At 31.5% G+C, this 20,392-nt stretch overlaps 1 protein-coding gene across 2 annotated transcripts in view; it reads left to right on the top strand.

Moving 5' to 3' along the window:
* The window catches only part of UGGT1 (UDP-glucose glycoprotein glucosyltransferase 1), a 96,310-nt gene that overhangs the window by 15,483 nt on the left and 60,435 nt on the right, over positions 1–20,392 (top strand). For both annotated transcript variants that reach the window (XM_031959851.1, XM_031959850.1), the window contains exons 3-10: positions 8,241–8,323; positions 10,986–11,116; positions 12,140–12,252; positions 15,306–15,480; positions 16,537–16,633; positions 17,521–17,599; positions 19,386–19,486; positions 20,270–20,369. In XM_031959851.1, coding sequence (XP_031815711.1) covers positions 8,241–8,323; positions 10,986–11,116; positions 12,140–12,252; positions 15,306–15,480; positions 16,537–16,633; positions 17,521–17,599; positions 19,386–19,486; positions 20,270–20,369 — 879 coding nt within the window. The remainder of the gene's footprint in view (positions 1–8,240; positions 8,324–10,985; positions 11,117–12,139; positions 12,253–15,305; positions 15,481–16,536; positions 16,634–17,520; positions 17,600–19,385; positions 19,487–20,269; positions 20,370–20,392) is intronic.

The following is a 20,392-nucleotide window of genomic DNA, read 5'->3' as shown; positions in this document are numbered from 1 at the left end:
ATTTTCTTTTTTCCCCATCACAAATACTGTTTATGCTTTTTTTTTCTTTTCACACTGATTTCTCCAATTATCTTTTTTTTAACCTCCCCTATTCTGAAGTACTTCACCTACTTTTAAAAAAAAATTATTTTATGATAGCTTTTTATTTACAAAACATATGCATGAGTAATCTTTCAACATTAATTAACCCTTGCAAAACCTTCTGTTCTAAATTTTATTCTCCTTCCCCCTCCCCTAAATGACAGGTAGTCCAATATATGTTAAAATGTATGTTAGATCCTGTGTGTGTGTATGTGTATACATACACATATATGTATATATGTACATATTTATACAGTTATCTTGCTGCACAAGAAAAATCTGATCTAGAAAGAAAAAAACCTGAGAAGGAAAACAAAAATGCAAGCAAACAATAACAGAAAGAATAAAAATGCTATGTTGTGGTCCACACTCAGTTCCCATAGTCTCTAGGTTTACATGGCTTTCTTCATTATTGAACAATTGGAATGGATTTGGAGCCTCTCATTGTACAAAGAGAGCCATGTCCATCAGAATTGATCATCATATAGTCTTGTTGTCATGTACAATGATCTACTGATTCTGCTCATTTCACTTAGCATCAATTCATGTAAGCCTCTTCAGGCCTCTCTGAAATCATCCTGTTAGTCATTTCTTACAGAACAATAATATTCCATAACATTCATATGCCATAATTTATATAGCCATTCTCCAATTGATGGGCATCCATTCAGTTTCCAGTTTCTAGCCATTACAAAAAGATCTGTCACAAACATTTTTGCAAATGTGGGTCCCTTTCTCTTCTTTAGGATCTCTTTGGGATATAATCCCAGTAGTAACACTGCTGGGTCAAAAGGTATGCACAGTTTGATATCTTTTTGCATAGTTACAAATTGTTCTCCAGAATGGTTGGATCTGTTCACAGTTCTACCAACAATGTATCAGTGTCCCAGTTTTCCCACATCCCTTCCAACATTCGTCATTATCTTTTCCTGTCATTTTAGTCAATCTGACAGGTCAGTCAGATTGTGTAGTAATATCTCAGAGTTGACTTAATTTGTATTTTTCTGATCAATAGTGATTGGAGCACCTTTTCATGTGACTACAAATAGTTTCAATTTCTTCATCTGAGAATTGTCTGTTCATATCCTTTGACCATTTATCAGTTGGAGAATGGCTTGAATTATTATAAATTTGAGTCAATTCTCTATATTTTAGAAATGAGGCCTTTATCAGATCCTTTGGATGTAAAACTGTTTTCCCAGTTTATTACTTCCCTTCTAATCTTGTCTACATTAGTTTTTGCTTAGACAAAAACTTTTTAACTTAATATAATCAAAATTATCTATTTTGTGATCAATAATGGTCTCTAGTTCTTCTTTGGTCACAATTCCTTCCCCCTCCACAAATCTGAGAGGTAAACTATCCTATGTTCTAATTTGTTTATAATATCATTCTTTATGTCTAGATCATAAGCCCATTTCGACCTTATCTTGGTATATGGTGTTAGGTGTGGGTCTGTGCCTACTCTCTGCCATACTAGTTTCCAATTTTCACAGCAGTTTTTAATCAAATAATGAATTCTTATCCCCAAAGCTGGGGCCTTTAAGTTTAACAAACACTAGATTGCTATAGTCATTGACTATTTTGTTCTGTGAACCTAACCCATTCCACTGATCAACATCTCTGTTAGCCAGTACCAAATGGTTTTGATGACCACTGCTTTATAATATGGTTTTAGATCTGGTACAGCCAGACCACCTTCATTTGATTTTTTTTTTTTTTTCATTAATTCCCTTGAGATTCTTGGCATTTTGTTCTTCCGGTGAATGTTGTTGTTTTTTTTTTTTCTAGATCAGTAAAATAATTTCTTGGGAGTTTGATTGGTATAGCACTAAATAAATATATTAGTTTAGGTAGTATTGTCATCTTTATTATATTCGTTCGATCTATACAAGAGCACTTGATATTTTCCCAGTTGTTTAGATCTGACTTTTTTTGTGTGGAAAGTGTTTTGTAATTTTGTTCATATAGTTCCTGACCTTCCCTTGGCAGATAAATTCCCAAATATTTTGTACTATCGACAATTATTTTATATATATATATATATTTTTTTTTTTTCAAATTTAATAGCCTTTTATTTACAGGTTATATGCATGGGTAACTTTACAGCATTAACAATTGCTAAACCTCTTGTTTCAAATTTTCACCTCTTACCCTCCCACCCCCTCCCCTAGATGGCAGGATGACCAGTAGATGCTAAATACATTAAAATATAAATTAGATACACAATAAGTATACATGACCAAAACGTTATTTTGCTGTACAAAAAGAATCAGACTCTGAAATATTGTACAATTAGCTTGTGAAGGAAATCAAAAATGCAGGTGTGCATAAATATAGGGATTGGGAATTCAATGTAATGGTTTTTAGTCATCTCCCAGAGTTCTTTCTCTGGGTGTAGGTGGTTCAGTTCATTACTGCTCCATTGGAAATGATTTGGTTGATCTCGTTGCTGAGGATGGCCAGGTCCATCAGAACTGGTCATCATATAATATTGTTGTTGAAGTATATAATGATCTCCTGGTTCTGCTCTTTTCACTCAGCATCAGTTTGTGTAAGTCTCTCCAGGCCTTTCTGAAATCATCCTGTTGGTCATTTCTTACAGAACAGTAATATTCCATAGTATTCATATACCACAATTTATTCAGCCATTCTCCAGCTGATGGCCATCCATTCAGTTTCCAGTTTCTAGCCACTACAAAAAGGGCTGCCACAAACATTCGTGCACATACAGGTCCCTTTCCCTTCTTTATAATCTCTTTGGGATATAAGCCCAATAGTAACACTGCTGGATCAAAGGGTATGCACAGTTTGATAACTTTTTGAGCATAGTTCCAAACTACTCTCCAAAATGGTTGGATTTGTTCACAACTCCACCAACAATGCATCAATGTCCCAGTTTTCCCGCATCCTCTCCAACAATCATCATTATTTTTTCCTGTCATCTTAGCCAATCTGACAGGTGTGTAGTGGTATCTTAGAGTTCGACAATTATTTTAAATGGGATTTCTCTTTGTATCTCTTGCTGTTGGATTTTGTTAGTGATGTATAAAAATGGTGAATTATGTGGATTTATTTTGTATCCTGCAACTTTGCTAAAGTTGTGGATTATTTCTAATAGCTTTTTAGTTGATTCTCTGGGATTCTCCAAGTATGATCATCTGCAAAGAGTGATAATTTGGTTTTCTCATTACCTACTCTAATTCCTTTAATCTCTTTTTCTACTCTTATTGCCAAAGCTGGGGTTTTTAATACAATATTGAATAGTAATGGATTTCATCCACTTTTAAACTTTTTTAAAGTTTTAATCTTTTAAACTTAAACTTTTAAACCCACTTTCTGAAGTGGTCAAGCTGGTTGAATTTGAAAGCTCACCGGATGAATTTTTTTCAGTCATCCCATCTCTAGAGACTACTCCTAAGTTTTCATTTTTGAAGTTGAAAAAAACTCAGGTTGCTGACTGGCTTGGTCCAGAATTTCTAAAGGAGACAGTGTTCTTGCTTGATTGAATTAGAACTCTGGATATGTTTTGAGAGACTTGTATCTTTACTACAGAAGTAATATACTAATTATAAAGTGATATAAATAAGTTCTTTTTAATATTCTTGTGAGGAAAGATAACTTTCATGTTATAATTAGGTTACTCTTAACTGACTTCAAAAACTAAGAAACTGACGTGCTAAGGTACCATCTTGTCCATCTTTTTTAAAAATTTGATTTTTAAAATAATTGCTTATAAAGCATGCCTAATAATTTTCCTATTTTCTTTTTGACAAGATAAATATCATGGAGACATAGTTTGGGTTATGTCATGTTAAAATTAACCTTGTAGAAAAATTGTTGTCAGTTTTTATGTACATATTTATGTACAAGTTTATTATTCCATTATGTACAATATAATAAGATATAACAATATAACATTTTACATAGTGAAATATGTCATGTTTAAATCTCCCCAACGTTTCTTTGCCTCTTTCCATATTACAATTACTTGTATTCTGTTAGAGAATCAACTAAAAACTACTAGAAAAAAATTCTTTAACTAAGTTTCAAAATACAAAATAAATCCACATAAATCTTCTGTATGTTAGTAACAAAATCTAATAGCAAAAGATAGAAAGAGAAATTCCATTTGAAGTAATTATAGACAACATAAAATTTTGGGAGTCTACTTGCCAAGACACAGCCTGGAACTAAACACAATAATAAAACACTTTCCACACAAATAGTTAGATCTAACCAATTAGGAGAATGTCAATTTACTCATGGATAGGCTGAGCTAATGTAATAAAAATGAGAATTCTACCTAAATCATTCTACTTATTCAGTGCCATACTATTCAAAATGCCAAGAAATTATAGATTTAGAAAAAATAATGAGAAAATTCATCTGGAAGAACAAAAGGTCAAGAATTTCAAAGATAGTTAATGAAAAAAGTACAAATGAAGGTAGCCTAGCTGTAGTAGACCTAAAATTATATTATAAAGCAGCAGTCATCAAAACAATTTGGTACTGGCTAAGAAATAGAGAAGTGAATCAGTGGAATAGGTTAGGTTCCCAAAACACAATAGCCAATGATTATAGTAAACTAATGTTTGATAAACCAAAAAACTCCAGCTTCTGTGATAAGAACTCACTATTTGATGAAAATTGGAAAACAGCATGGCAGAAAGTAGGCATTGACCAATATCTAATATCCTTTATCAAGATAAAGTCGAAGTGGATTTATAAAGGGTCATAGTATTAGCAAATTAAGAGAACAAGGGCTAGTCTCTCAGATCTGTGGGGAAGGAAGGAATTTATGGCCAAAGAAGAACTAGAAAACATTATGAAATGCAAAATGGATAATTTTGATTTATATTAAATTAAAAATGTTTTTATAAGAGCAAAACCAGTACAACCAAGATTATAAGGAAAGCAGAAAATTGGGGAAATTTTTTTACGTTCAAAAAGGCCAAAGTCTTCCACTGCATCTTGGGCCCATCTCCAGTCATCTTGATCTACATCTTGCCATTGGTCCCATTGTACATAGAATAAATAGTTGTTATTTGATTTGTGTATTCACTGTGTTTATAGAGCTTTGCTATATCTGAATTCATTATTAAAAAAAAATACTCTGATGTGTTAAATGATGTTATGCTCAAGAAACTCTATGATGGTTACTATCAGAAAACTTTTTATAGGACTTCTATGTATATTACGAGATGAAAGAAAATGTTCTTTATTTCTCATATATTTGGATATAGTAATAAGGTAGAATGAGAGTTGTGGGAAAACGTGTGGTAAATATTCATTTTGCTACATAAAATAAGATTGACTTCAAGTTTGCTGCAAAATTCCTTTAAGAAAATGACAGCTTCATTTTTCTTCCTATTTTATCATATAGTGAATCCAAAACTGATATTAGAATCCTAATATGGCAACACTAACTGATGTTGATATTTTTGAATGCTCATTATAAAAATCTTTTTATCATTACTCATTTTTTGCTTGTTATTTCTCATTTGGTTTCATCCTTCAGCGTTTTCATATTGGCTGAATTTTTTTTTTAACTTCTTGTTAAGCTTGGTTTTTTTTCCTTTTTTTTTTTTTTTTCTTTTTAATGCCTATATGGTAAGTGCTTATTAAATTTCCCATTACTGCTTGTTTTTTTAGGTAATACTGCTTATAATCTTATACCCTCCCATAAAAATTTGAAATCAAGTTTATGTTCTAATCTATTGTTGCACAGCAACAACAGATTTCTGATCTTGACAAGGAGAAATATTTGCTTGTTGAAGTAGTTTTCAAGTTCTCTTGGTTTCCTTATGTATAGGAGTCCAACTCCTGCTGGACTATTTATGAATAGGATGAGTGTGGAAATGAAACATACTAGCCTGATGGGATCCTGTCAAAGCAGTGCATTTATTGAGCTGAGAGCCAGAGTTCATATGCTCTTTAAGTTAGTGTTGCATTAATACCAGAATTAAGCTAATGTTGCATTAACACTAGATATCTCCAGGTATAATTGTATACATTCCAGGGTTAGTATATATGCCATACCTGACATTTGAATTTGACATTAACTTTAAACAGTAACTAACAATAACATGTCATAATACTTAATCATAAAAGTCGTAAATAGCAGTACTTATTGTAACAAGAGTTGTAAAGTGTATTGTTAGTGATACCTTGTTCTTCAACAAGATTTCTCTAAAACTATCTCAAGTTTGTCTTTCATTGTTATGGAGACAGGGAGCTAATGGTTTGAACCTGCTGCCCTTATAGAGAGCAGATCTCAAGCAATACCTGGATTGTACTCTTCCTGTATATGGACTTATTCAATACTGGCTCTCTACATTTCTCGTGATTGAATTATATGAGCTAACCTTTTAAACATACTGATAGTCTGTAGATGTCATTCTTTATCCATTTCTCCTTATCATGCAAACAGCTTGGTAAAATAGACCAGGTGTAGTTGCCTCCTTTTCATACCACATTTTTTCAATTTTATTATTTACTTTAGTTTTTATTGTTAAACTTTAGTTTAAACATTGTTTAGTGTTGCTTCTTTGCTCAAACAATTTGGCTGTTTAATATTACATAAAATGTTGTTTCTTCTGAAATTATTTCCACACCAGTAATTTTCAGTTTTCTGGTTTTTTTGATATTTAATTAGGTTCATTTGAAAAAGTTATTTGGGGTGCTTTCTGTCACTTATGTCCCAAAACTTTTATCAAAGATGTTATTCATAACATATAGTCATGAGACTTGTTTTTTTTTGGGGGGGGAAGATTGAGGTATTTGGGGTTATGTGACTTACATAGGGTCACACAGCTAGGAAGTTTTAAGTGTCTGAGACCAGATTTGAACTCAGGTTCTCCTGACTTCAGGGCTGGTGCTCTATCTACTACGTTATCTAGTTGCCCTTGTCATAAGACTTCTTTCTTAAGTCTGCTGCAAAAGTAACAGGTTTAGTATTATTATTTTTTTAAATAAAGGGTTAATAATACTGCATCATCTTCCATAAAAAAAAAAAATTAGGACATTTACTGTTATTATTTTCATGGTAATTTTCTTGTGATCTTTCTTGTTGCTTTTTTGTTGTTTGATTAAAACCAACTGTCATCTCCCTTATTTCTCCTTTCAGGAAGAGCCTATGAACTCTTTCTGTTTGAGTACAAATTCCTTTTTCTTTCTGAATTCATTTATAACAAGAATATCATGGTTGATATGATCTATTTTCTGAAGTGGTATGACTACTCCTTGGATATCATGTGAGAATATCTAAGTTAATGTTTACAAATGGTCTATAAACTGATTTTTAATATCAAGTGTCCTCTTTTCCACTGCTTTGTCACCCTCATTGCAAAAATAGAAGGAACTTGCATAGGACTGAGCATTTTCAAAATTATTTTTGTTTTCATGGGTTGTTACAGCCAAAGCATTTATGAGATATATGACCTTTCTGTATTTAAGTGGGTCTTGGGGAAGCATACTTAGTTTGTTGCTTATATTTAATTTTATATTTGCATATTTTTGCATGTACTTTTTTTTTTAGAATGTAAGCTTATTGTATACAAGTAGAGATCTTTTCATTCCTTGTATTTATATCTCCCTTGTTCAATGTTTGGCACATAATTAGTCCTTAATAAAAACTTGATGATTTATTGGATTATCCTTAAAGCCTCATTTAGCTTGGGTAGAAGCTGTTAGAGATTGCCTTCTGTTGGTATTGCCTAGTGTTTATAGTGAGATATTCAAATAGTGTGAAGCAAAATACTGGCCTGAGAAGTTCTCAGGGCATACTCCATTGGAAGAAATTTAAGAAACTTAGATATTTATCTTATCTCAGATTTCCTTGCAAATTCAGTACACAGAGCCATCACTGGAATTGAGTATTTCTTATCATGTTCCTACTTGGCAGTGTTTTGAATCTCTGGAGTTTTTTAAACTTCTTTTTGAAAGGGATTTCCCAGCTGACTTCAATCTTTTCTACTTTTCTCTCATTTCAAACTTTATAAGAAGTTATTGAGTCATTCAGTATACTTGGATTAGAATCTGAATTAGGAAATGATCAACTTTGTTAAATATTTTGCTCTCTTTTATTACTATAGTTTTTGCTCGTTAATTTTACATATTTTCCCCCCTCATTTTGACATTTCCTCCTTTTCTCCTAGTGAATTTTTAGCAGAAGACAGTCAAGAGAAATTTTGGAACTTTGTAGAAGCCAGTGAAAATATTGGATCAACAGATCATGATGGTAAAATTGCAGTAAATACTGCTTTGACTTTTTTTTTTTTTTGGTTTGTTCTTTCTCTCTTATATTATGGTCTCCTTTGTTGTATATGAAACAGAAGAAAAAGGAAAAAATACTTTTTTGTTAAATAACTTAAGTTGAGAAGTAATAGTCAGAACAGGAGTAGTAATAGCTTAAATACAATTCATAGTAATTGTATTAGAAGGGATTTCTTTCTTTTGTGCTGAATGACTAAAGCAAAGAAAAATATTCTGTGTTGATGAAATTTATCATTAAATAACACATAAGTTTTTGTTGGAACATGATCCATCAAAGGGTGGATGTTGGGCAATATATTAAAAGAAAACTTACCTTAAATTGTCAACTAGATTTTTAGTTACTCATCTACATGGTGCTCATTAGTGATCTTGCATACTGTGTTCCATTATGTATATTTATGAACATAAGTATTACTACACAGCTAAAAACTCAGCTGGAACTTGAGTAGCAGAATATCAAACTCATTTCTGAAGATGTATGGTCTAAGCATACAGTCTTTAGAGACATTAAAATATGTTCAGTGCTTGAAATCCACATCTTTAGATTTTATTTTTATAACTGAGAACTAACTAGAATTGTTTGAATTCTCAAAAATCAGTTTGCCTTTTATTAGGTCAAATTTATGTAATTATGCTTTATATAAAAAATTTGAAATTTGTTATATTATAATTAATAAGTGTAATATATGTATATATTATACTATTTTTGGCTGGTAGAAGTTTGTTGTGGAAATATTTCATTTCCTTGACAAGTTAGGAAAACATTTTTAAAGAAAAGATCACCTGCTGGAGGTATTTTCTTGTGTATTTCTTGTTACTTTGCATATTATCTTTCCTCAATTACATGTAAAAACAGTTTTAAACATTCATTTAAAAATTGTGATTTCCAAATTCTCTCCCTCCCTCTCAGCCTCCTCATTGAAAAGACAAGTAATTTTATATAGTTTATACATGGTGGTCATGCAGAACATATTTCATTATTTGTCATATTGTAAATTGTCTGTTTTCTATTGCATAGTTCTCTCCAAAGCTTTAAAAATATCCAATCCTCTTCTATACTTTCTCCCATTCATTCATTATGTCCATCACTTCTTTCTTCTACTCTCTATTAAGGATTTTTTCAGGACAGAGATTATTTTCTGTGAGCTCCTTCTCCCTTTTTCTACATCTCTTATATACATTAATCCCCTCTTCTTTCTTCCTTTGCCTCCTTAAAGAGGTGGCCTTTCTTCCTTCTAAGGACAACTGTTCTTCATGTAATCTTGATTCCATTCATTTCCCTTTTCTTCTTTAGAGTAACCCACAATTTATTCTGCCTTTCTAATCTTTAGTCCTTTCCTATTGCCTAGCTGGGCGCCCACCCAGACCTCAGTCTAGGGGGAAATAACAGACATGTTTATATTTTTAAGCTATCATCCCATGTAGGTCTTCTCTTTCATAGTCAAACTCTTAGAAAAAGCTGTCAATGCATATTTCTTCCACACACTCTTCAAGTGTGACTCCAATCTTATTTATTAACTGAAAGCTTTCTCTCCAAAATTATTGGCTTTTTATTAATTGCCAGTCCTTCTCAGTCCTTTTCTCAGTCCTTCTCTTCTTAACCTTTCTGCTGCTTTTGATACTAAAGAACCCTCTCTTTTTGAATACTTGATTTTCCTGTCTTTTGATTTTCCTCCTTATGTGTTTGATTCTGACTTCTTGATCTTCATCTACATTGTGCTCACTAACTGTGAGCTCTGTGCTGAGCCCTTTTCTCTTCTTTTTCGTCTAGTCACGTCAGTTCTCATGTCTTTATAATGATTGTCTCTATGTAGATGACTTTCAATATCTTTATATTTGGCTCTAGACTCCCTTTATAGCTTGAGTCACACATCTCCATTTTTGGGGGGATATTCCAAACTTAATATCCATCTCAGACTCAGTACATTATCTTTCTCCTCAAATCCAGACTTCATTTTTTCTTCTAAATACACTACCATCTTTCTAATAACACAGTATTGGTATCATATCACATATCAACTAGTTTGCCATATCTTGTTTCTTCCTCTCTATTCATATTGCCACTGCTTAGGTTCAATTCTTCATCACTTATGGCATAGACTGTTGCCGTAGCTTCCTAATTGGCCCTTTTAATTCAAATCTTTCCTTTTTCAATTTGTCCTCTATACAGTTTCCAATGTGATTTTCTTGATGTAAATATCATTCTATAAATTCTTTACTAAATAATCTTTGTTGTGCCCCTTTTGTTCCTTTGATTAAATATAAATTTCTGTTTGGCATTTAAATTCCTTCACGACCTGGTCCCAACTTGTTTTTATAGTTGAATTGTATGTTGCTTGTCTTCATACTACTTTCTAGTCCAACTAGCATTCTTGCTGTTCTTCCACAAACTGTTTTCTCCTGTCTCTGGAAGGTGTTTCCTCCTTATCTCAGTTTCTTGGAATTCTTTATGTATTTGAGGAATCAGCTTAAGTACCGCTTTCTACTTTTGAAGCCTTTTTTGATTGCTAGTGTCCTATCATCCAAAGTTGCCTTGAATTTATTTTATATTCATTTAAAAACTTTTTTTACATACATTAATTGTTTTGATCATTTACAGTCAAGTACAATTTTTGATTCTTTGACAGGTACTGATTATTCTTATTATCATGAACTATTGAAGACAGCATTTCATTTTCTGTCACCTCTTCAGCAGAACTTGTTGAAATTTTCTCTGTCTCTTCGCTCCTACTCAGCTACAGTTCAAGCCTTCCAACAGGTTAGTACATACCCATACTGTTATGGAATAACTGTTCTACCACAATCATGATTCATTTGTATATAAAACTTATATATTAATTGGTTAATCTGAACCTTGAATATATGAAAAATGCCTGCTTGGGATCTCTTGTTTAAAACAGCTTCTAATTTGTATGTAATAATCTATATTTTTAGCTGTTGATAATCAGAATTTTATATGGGAATTCCATTTTACTCATTTTAGATGAAAAAAACAGAATATATTTCACTTAAACTATCCCTATCTCCAAAATGCCATACCCTTAAACCCTTAAGACAAATAGTTTTGTGAGTGTATCGTTTCATTTGCTAACATCTCTTTATTTCCATTTAGCCATATCATTTTTTCATAAATAGATTACAGAACTATAAATGATTTCATGGTACTTTTTCTTTTTACTGTTTCATTACATTCAGATATGTAGATATGCATTTAATTAAACTTGCAGGCATGCATATCTCATTAACCTTTGTATTTGTCATCATATATCCATTGAATTTGTGCATCTTGCTTTGTCTTTCCCTTAGAATATTTAATTATACTCTTTATATAATTAAACCTTTTCCACTTAGCCTTTTCTTGGTCCCTTTTCTGCTTACCACAGCTCTTTTTTGGGGGGGGAGGGAGGGTATTTGTCATTCATTCCATTTGCATTCATATTAGATTTCATAGCTCATTTAACGGAAATGAACTGCCTATACCTTTGAAGTTAAAATTAATGTTTTTGATATTTTCAAGTTAGACTCCATTTTGCAGATATCTTGATACTGTTTTGTGACATTGAATCAGTTATAGAATGTTAGAAATGGAAAAGACTTTAAAAACAATTTACCCTAATCCTTTCATTTTACAGATGAGGAAACAGACTTAGAGAGATAGCATCTTTGAATTTAAATAATGGGGTTGGGTGTTTAGAAGTAGTAGAATTGCATCCATAGTCAGAGCATTTTTTTTCTTTTTGATAGAAATTATTTTTTAAAAAAATTCTTGTTTTCCTGGTAGATAGCAGCTGATGAACCTCCACCAAAAGGTTGTCACTCATTCTTTTCAGTGCATGGAGAAAAAACTTGTGATTTTGACACACTTGGAGCACTTTTACAAACAGCATCTAAAAGGTAAAGTTTATGTCGCTAATATTCTCCTCTGTCAATAACATGTCATCTTAGCACCATAAGTCATAGATTTCAGAGCTCAAAAGAACCTTAGAGGACATTAAGTCCAAGCTCTCCCTTTATAGATGAGGGAACTGAGGCACAGAGGTTTAATGGCTTGCCCAGAGGTCATATAGTAGTAAATCTCTGCAGTGAGATTTAAACTCAAGTCTTGACTTCAAGTGCAGTGTTTTACTTATTTACATCATGTATCATATTTATATATAACTTATGTCATCATATGTTATTTCTCTTTTAAAATTTATCACTTCTTATTTAATGTTTCCAGTAACCATTATTACACTATTATTTGTATCTTAGGATACCAGGTTGTTAACTTCATTTTAAAAATTCTGACTTTTTAAAAAAGCACTTTAAATGGGGGATGTTTGTGATATTATTTTATAAAAGTACAGTTTTCAAACAATTAAGACTTTAAATAATTTAAATTAAGTAATTAAAATTTGATTAGAGTACTATATCAGTAATTAAAAACTTTTTTTCCACAGGTTATTATAGAAGCTAAATGGAAGAGATGGATATTTTGCTATATCTCTGTATCATCAACTTACCTTATTTTCTGCTAGGTTTTTTATTGTAATATTATTCATTTTATAGTGTTATGTTATACATATCTTAGGTATTGAAATATCAAAATGAGTATTGACTGTTAAATGTTCAGATAGAGTTCTCTCAAATTGTTTATATGTTCAGAAATAATCCTTATTTTGTTTTGCTTTGACATTTTTTTAAAATATAAAAGTAGCTTTGATTTCAGTCTTACATTGTTGACAGCCTTAGACATTCACTTAAGTGCTTTGGGACTTTATTTCCTTACATTTAAAAATGAAAGGGTCTCAGTTTCCTTTATTGGATTCTTATCCATGTCTTCCAGAATGTGAGAATTTTGCAAGGTTCTCTCCTGAGGTTTCTTTTCTCCTTCCATATTTTCTCTCTGTTCTTTAGCTTTCATGAGTTCAGCCATGTTCTCTATGCAGAAGGTCCCCAGATTTATATATCTAGCTTTGTCCTCTCTTTTCCCTTCCCGTCTAGCATCATCACTATTAGGCATTGACTTATTGGACATCTCTAACTAGATATTTTATAGGCATCTCAACCTCAACAAAATTCATATTCCCTTTCTAAGTTTTTTTTTTTAATTTTTATTTAATCAACCAACATCTATCTACCCTTTCATTCTCCTGTCCTCACCCTATCTTCCTGTTGAGAATACAATGAAAATAGAACCCATTATAATTCTCTCCAAGTTTATCCTGTTTTCAAACAATCTTATTTCTATCTATAGCCTTACTATTTTTCAAATTACCCAGGTTTGCTTCTTTAGAGTCATATTCATCTGTTTTTTTCTTATAGAGTTATGTTCATCAGTTTTTTTCTTTTTCATGACTCATGTCCAGTTAGTTGCTAAGTCTTGTGGACTTTAACTTTACAACACCTCTCAAATTCCTCCCCATCTCTCTTTACAATTACCACCCTAAGTTCATCACTTCTGACCTGCAATATTATTTTAGACTCTTTTTTGGTGTCCCTGTTTCTTTATCAGTCATTCTCACAGTTACAGTATTGATGTTCCTAAAACACAGGTATGACATGTCTTTTACTAGACTACTTAAGAACTATAAATATTTACTTATTACCTCTGCTATAGAATAAATTTTTTTTTTGGTTTGGCATTAAAAGCTCTTACAATTTGGTTCCACCTCATCTTTCCAGGTTTTTTACAGATTATTTTCTTTCATGCTATGTTTCAGCCAGATAGTCTTTTTTTATTTTATTCATGTCAGTCAACAAGCGTTTTAAAGCACCAACTGTGTTCCAGGTGCTGGGCTAGCTGCTAGAGATAGAAAGATTGCAAAATAGTCTTTTCCCTCAAGGAACACAAATTAGTAAGGGAAAACACCATATACAGTGGACATATACAAAATAGATACCAGGTAATTATCAGGGGAAGATATTTGCACAATCTAGGAGAGAAGGAAAGGTTAAGTGTAGTAGGTGAAGCTAGCTTCAAAGAAAGCAAAGATTCTGGGAGATAAAAAAGAGGAGTATATGCATTCTAGGGGTAGAAAACCTTCAGTACTAAAGCATAAAATGGAACTGGTTATAAAGGGTTATAAATGGAGGAGTTTTGTATTTGACTCGTTGAGTAGTAGGAAGCTATTAAGAGTTTATTGAGTAAAGAGGATTTACCTGATCAGACCTGTGCTTTAGGAAAGTTACTTTGGTAGCTGTAAAATGTTTGAAGGGCTGTTGTGGGGAGGAGAAATTAGGTTTGTCCTGTTTGGTCCCAAAGTTACAGAATTAGGAGCAGTGAACTTGCAGAGTTAAATTTAGACTTGAGATTAGGATAAACTTCCTCATGCACCTTTCAGATAGTATAATGGACTGTCCCAATGGATGGTAGATTCCCTTTTCTTGGGGTCTTCAAACAGGTTGAATGACCATTTGTCAGATAATTATAGTAGATTCATTTGTAGTTAGTTGGGGTCAGATAATAATAACTAGTATTTATATAGTGCTTTGATTTTGTGTATCGTGCATTGTGCTAAGCACTTTTATAGTTATATGTTCTTCACAGCAATTCTGGGTGGTAGGTGTACAGTTGAAGAAACTGAGCTAAATACAGGTCAGATTTGAAGTAGGGCCTTTCTGATTGTGGACCTAGCACTTTGAGGTCTGTTACATTTCTCATAATCTGTGATTTTTGTGGTCATAGAAGCTTTATGTCATATGTAAGCCTAGTTAATATTTATAAATACTGTCAACATCATACAACAAATAAAAAAATTGCATGATTATAGCAGTAGGATGCAGAAAAAGTAAGCGATGATAATCCAACATTCATGATGAAAACAAACACTAAAAGGAGTAGAAATAGGATTTTTTTCTCATCCTCTTGATATTAAAATACTTAAAGTCAATAATACTAATTAAACTCTTGTAAAAATAGAGTTGATTTGAATTGTCTTATCACAGTTTTTGATGTTTATTCCTAGACCCAAACCAAATTTGTTCAAAGGGGATCACAGATATCCATCTTTAAATCCTGGAAGTCCGGTGGTGATATTCTACTCAGAGATTGGCTCTAAAGAATTTTATAATTTCCACCATCAACTTGTAGCAAAAAGCAGTGCAGGGAAAATAAATTATGTACTCAGACACTATATATCAGTAAGTATTGTTGTTTTTAAAAACTTTTATTGGTTGTTAGTTTTGTTGGGTTGTTAGTTATCTATATAACATATATAATTTGTTCTTTTGCATCCTTTTAATTAATTTAAATCATTTTTTAGTGTTTTCATTTTCATCACACCTACTTCTGTTTTCTTTATCCATTTGTGTAGAAGAATTGCCTGCATTTCTAATAAGTATTAAATGGAAAATGGTGTTCAGGGTAGCCAAATGAAATTACTACATTTTTATTCAAGAAAAACCATAAATAGCACTTTCTAAATTGGAATTAGTGAACTGATGTTTCCCATAGTTTTTGACAATTTTGTTTTCCCAAAAATGCATTTCCTTTTTTTGGGGGCTCCATGATGATCCTTTGAGAAGAATTGAGAAATGAGATGGAATTAAGTTTAATGATTTTATGCCATTTGTAGCATTTAGCTAATTGTTTATAAAGTATTTTTTCATGTCAACACATTTGTACATGGATTTCCCAACTTATAAGCATCTCATGTATAATTGACTACCTCAACTTGAAACTGGCTTCCTCTGACAGTTCCAGTTGAGAATTCTTGAGACTTTTTTCCACTAGAAATTTTGAGGTCACTCCTGCTGACCTTAGTTGAGAGAGACAATAATATATTCCTGGGATTCCAAGTAGAAAATCTGAATGTATATCCTATGAAACAATATTTTAAATAGTGGTTATGTTAATTGATATATTACATCTCAAATGGGCTGTTTTGGATTATTCTAGGGTTCCAATCACTATTTGTAATATTTTGATTCTAGAACAAAATGTGTCATGCATTCCAAGCAATCTACTTATGAACTTCTGGAACGTGGTATATAAGATGGCAGTTGTTTTTACTTAACTTAGCACATAGATTTTTAAAGGCCTACCATGTACAAGATACATGTATACAATGTACATATGTATACATGCATACATATACACATTATGTATATATGTGTGTTGTTGCATTTTAGATATTCCTATTTTAGGAAAAAGTTCAAAAGATCTGATAATGATGGAAGTTCCTATTTTATTTTCAGAATCCTAGTAAGGAAAAAGTCTACCTTTCGGGGTATGGTGTGGAATTGGCTATCAAGAGCACAGAATATAAAGCCAAGGATGATACTCAGGTGAAAGGTGAATTCTTAAAATAAGAACAAAAGATGTCTTATTTCTCCTTTTGTAATTTAAATTAAAAAAACAAATCATTTTGCCTTTTGATTATTTTTTCTTCTAAAATCTTTGCTAGAAATCTATACCTTACTCCTTGAAATTTTGCTTCTACCCTTGTCTGAGTATTTTATGCAATATCTTTCTGGCCAAGAATGTTGATGAAATGTCTTAAAGCTCTCTATATCACACTTTAATTAGCTAATGGAAGGCGTGCTGAATAATGCAAATCCATTTTTTCTTCACCTTTTCCGTATCTTGCGGTTTGTTTTTAAGAAAAATGTTTTTTTTACTTTTATCCAGAGTGCATGTGGATGTTTTCTTGTTTCATTCTCCATTCATTTCATTTTTTTTTAAATATCTTACACATTTTCTTATTTACATGGTTTAAATGAAAGAAGTTTTTTAGAAGGAAAAAAGAAGGCTGAAAAGTAGTCATCTAAAAGAAGTTGGTATGATTTTTTTTTTAAACACAGGAAATAGTTTACAAATGAACTAATAACTTTGCTTCATTGGAAAATATAGCACTTAGAGTAAATAGTACAAAGTTTTAATTTACTGTCAAAATTAATTTACATTTTCTTTAGTTTAATTGGCTTATTAAAGAAGTTACCTGTTAGGATATTGCTGGTCTTGATTTTGGGAGGCTTCCCACACTTATTTCAAGTTTATGAATGTTGTAAGTCATTTATAAAATTTTCTAATATTTGAATAGAAAAAGCCTATTCTGATTTTGTCAATAACAGAAAACAACTGAAAAAGTTAAAGAAAAAATTTTCCCAAACAAATGCTTAATAATATCTTAGCAGTAATAGTGAGTGGTGATATATATAATACTTGCTGTGCTTTTATAGGAACTGACATGAATGCTACAGTAATAGGTGAAAATGACCCTATTGATGAAGTTCAAGGTTTCCTTTTTGGAAGACTAAGGTATGTCTGCCATATTCAATCTGAAATAATCTCCTTAGTCTAAATTTCCTATTTGCTGGCTTTTAAAATATTATATATTCATAAGGCTGTCTTTGACATATTCATTTGCCCGACTTTCAGGATTTTTAAGTAAATGAATTTTAATAATTGTTAGTAATTTTTTCTTCTTTAAAATGTTTTGTGCTCAGTACTAAGCATAAGGTAGAAAAAGGGAAGGGAATAAGCATCAATAGATAGATAGAACCATGACAAGCTTTCTTGGATATAATCTAAAATAAGATTGCTGTTGTGCTTATTATAATGATTATGTTTATGATTTTGAGTAAAGTAATATACAATATTCTGTATCTATCTGATTTTATGTTCTGGTCATATCAACATATTTGACCTCACTCATGACAAATGTTTTGAGAAATTGAACTATTTTACCCAGTTTTTCTCTGGGAATTGGATGATTTCTGGCCATTTATATATATATATATGTGTGTGTGTGTGTGTGTGTGTGTGTGTGTGTGTGTGTGTGTACGTACACACACGTACACACACTTAAAACATTTTTTTAACCTCAGCCCTGATTAAACCATTGTGTGGTGAAAATCAAAATATTTTTTGAAAAATGATTTAGTAAGCTTCTAGGATATCAGATTTTTCCTTCTTTGCTTGATTATTAGTTACTTATAATATACCAGGTATATATATTATGAAAATTATAAAACCAAAAGTGACGCCTTTTCTGAGCAACTTAATAATTTAAAATATTTTTTAACATAAATAATGTAATTGTTAAGGTAACTAGTGTAAATAAAGAGGGATTTTCTACAGATATTGAAGTTTCCAAATTTTTTTGTTTATGGATGATACTATACTGATTCCTCAAGTTCTGGAACATTTTAGAGCTTCCTAAATTAAGATAGGTATTCTTGATCAACTTGATTTTTCCTGGGCTTATCACATAGAAAGAATGAAATAATAATAGAAGAACTTCCCACAGGTGGGGATAATAGGATATCCCATCTAGGACTATTGAGTTCACATAATGTCAAAAGATACAGAGTAATCCCCTATCATATAGGGTATACTTGCCATAAAGGATTTTATGTTATAGATAAGACCACAGATGGAATATATTTTGGAAAGAGTAATTACATGGATAAGATACAAATACAATTAACAATTATTTGGTAATTTATTATGAAGAGGAACTGAGGGACACAGTATAATAAGTTAATTTTTTTCACTTCTGTATATTGGAGTACAAATTGGCTTCACTTCTACCTGTTAAGATAATGTAAACTTTTTTCTTGTAGTTAAGTAAAAAAGGACTATTATTAGGAATTTGCAAGTCAGTCTTGGACTAAATACAATTTTGGCTTTCTCATGATAAAACTTTAAATTATCAGCTATAAATCCTGATATTTCTAAGAACATAAATAAAAAGAAACTCAGTAGCTCCAGTTTTATTTCTGTTTAATGTCAGCACAGTTGAGAAAAATTATCTGTTAATAAAAGTGTTTGTTGAAAGAACATTTTCATAAAATTTGTCATTGAACATTAGCCATCCATCTTTTTAAATTTTAGGTTAATTTCTAATAAATTATAAATAGGAAAGAAATGAGTAAGAGGAATTATTTTACTCTTGGAAACTTTTTGTTAAAAAATTGAACAGGAGCTTAAAAAATAACAATCATATATCAGATGTTAACATAAATTTTATTTGTGTACAAGTGTGTTTTGAATGAATAAGAGATAATTGCCACTTTGAATCTTACTTTCCTATTTCTGTCAGAGAACTCCATCCTGATATGAAGGAACAGTTAAAAGAACTCCGGAAGCATCTTGTGGAAAGTACCAATGAAATGGCACCTCTGAAAGTTTGGCAATTGCAGGGTAATTTCAGTCTAATGAAATTAGAAACTATTCATAATTTGCTTCAGTTTTATAATATAGAAAACATACAATTTGGATGCTGTTAAACAGATAATAGGAAAAGACATTTACAGTATGTAGCTCTGGGACCAAATAGTTGGACAGTATAGAAATTATGTAGAATTGTAAGATGTGTATTATATTAGTTAAGAAATTCAGATACATTCATAGTAAGTGCATGAATTCATGTGATGTTTATAAATTATTTACTTTGCTAAATTTTCCATTGACCATTGTGTCAACTAGTAGCTCTATTCCTTAAAAAAAGAAAAAAAAAAGATTCTCACTTTTGGAAGGGTATAAAACCATGTTTGTGGTTTTTCCCTTGTTCATATTCTTTCCGTTTGAGCTAGCACATTTTATTTTCTTTTTTCAAATCATCCTTTTTCAGAAGTTCTGATAAACTCTAGTATTAGAAATATTATAAATTGAAAAGTTGAATTAGGTTCTGTCTTAGTAGATTGATCCTAAAGGAACCAAAATATGCTATGAAATAGATTAAGTTTGGAGTTATGTCTTTAAAATACCATCCTCTTTAATGACTTCATTTGAAGGTCTTGTCTTTTACTAGCAACAGAGTGGGAAAGGTTTTTTAGTTGTAAAACAGCATGTCATTGTGTGTGCATGTGTATGCATATTTACCTGTGTGAGAACACTAGCATCCTTTTTAAGAATAATTAATTTTTAATATTTGACTTAGACGTTATTCTTTGTTTCTTTTCTTTTTCTCCCTCTCCCCCTCAGATCTAAGTTTCCAGACTGCTGCCCGAGTCCTGGCTGCACCTCTTGAGGTAGCTTTGGTGGTTCTAAAGGATCTCAGTCAGAATTTTCCTACCAAAGCTAGGTAATACAGAAGAAAGCACAGGG

The sequence above is a fragment of the Sarcophilus harrisii genome, chromosome 3 (assembly GCF_902635505.1).
Source record: "Sarcophilus harrisii chromosome 3, mSarHar1.11, whole genome shotgun sequence".
NCBI lineage: Eukaryota > Metazoa > Chordata > Mammalia > Dasyuromorphia > Dasyuridae > Sarcophilus > Sarcophilus harrisii.
This window is presented reverse-complemented; position numbering and strand designations above follow the sequence as displayed.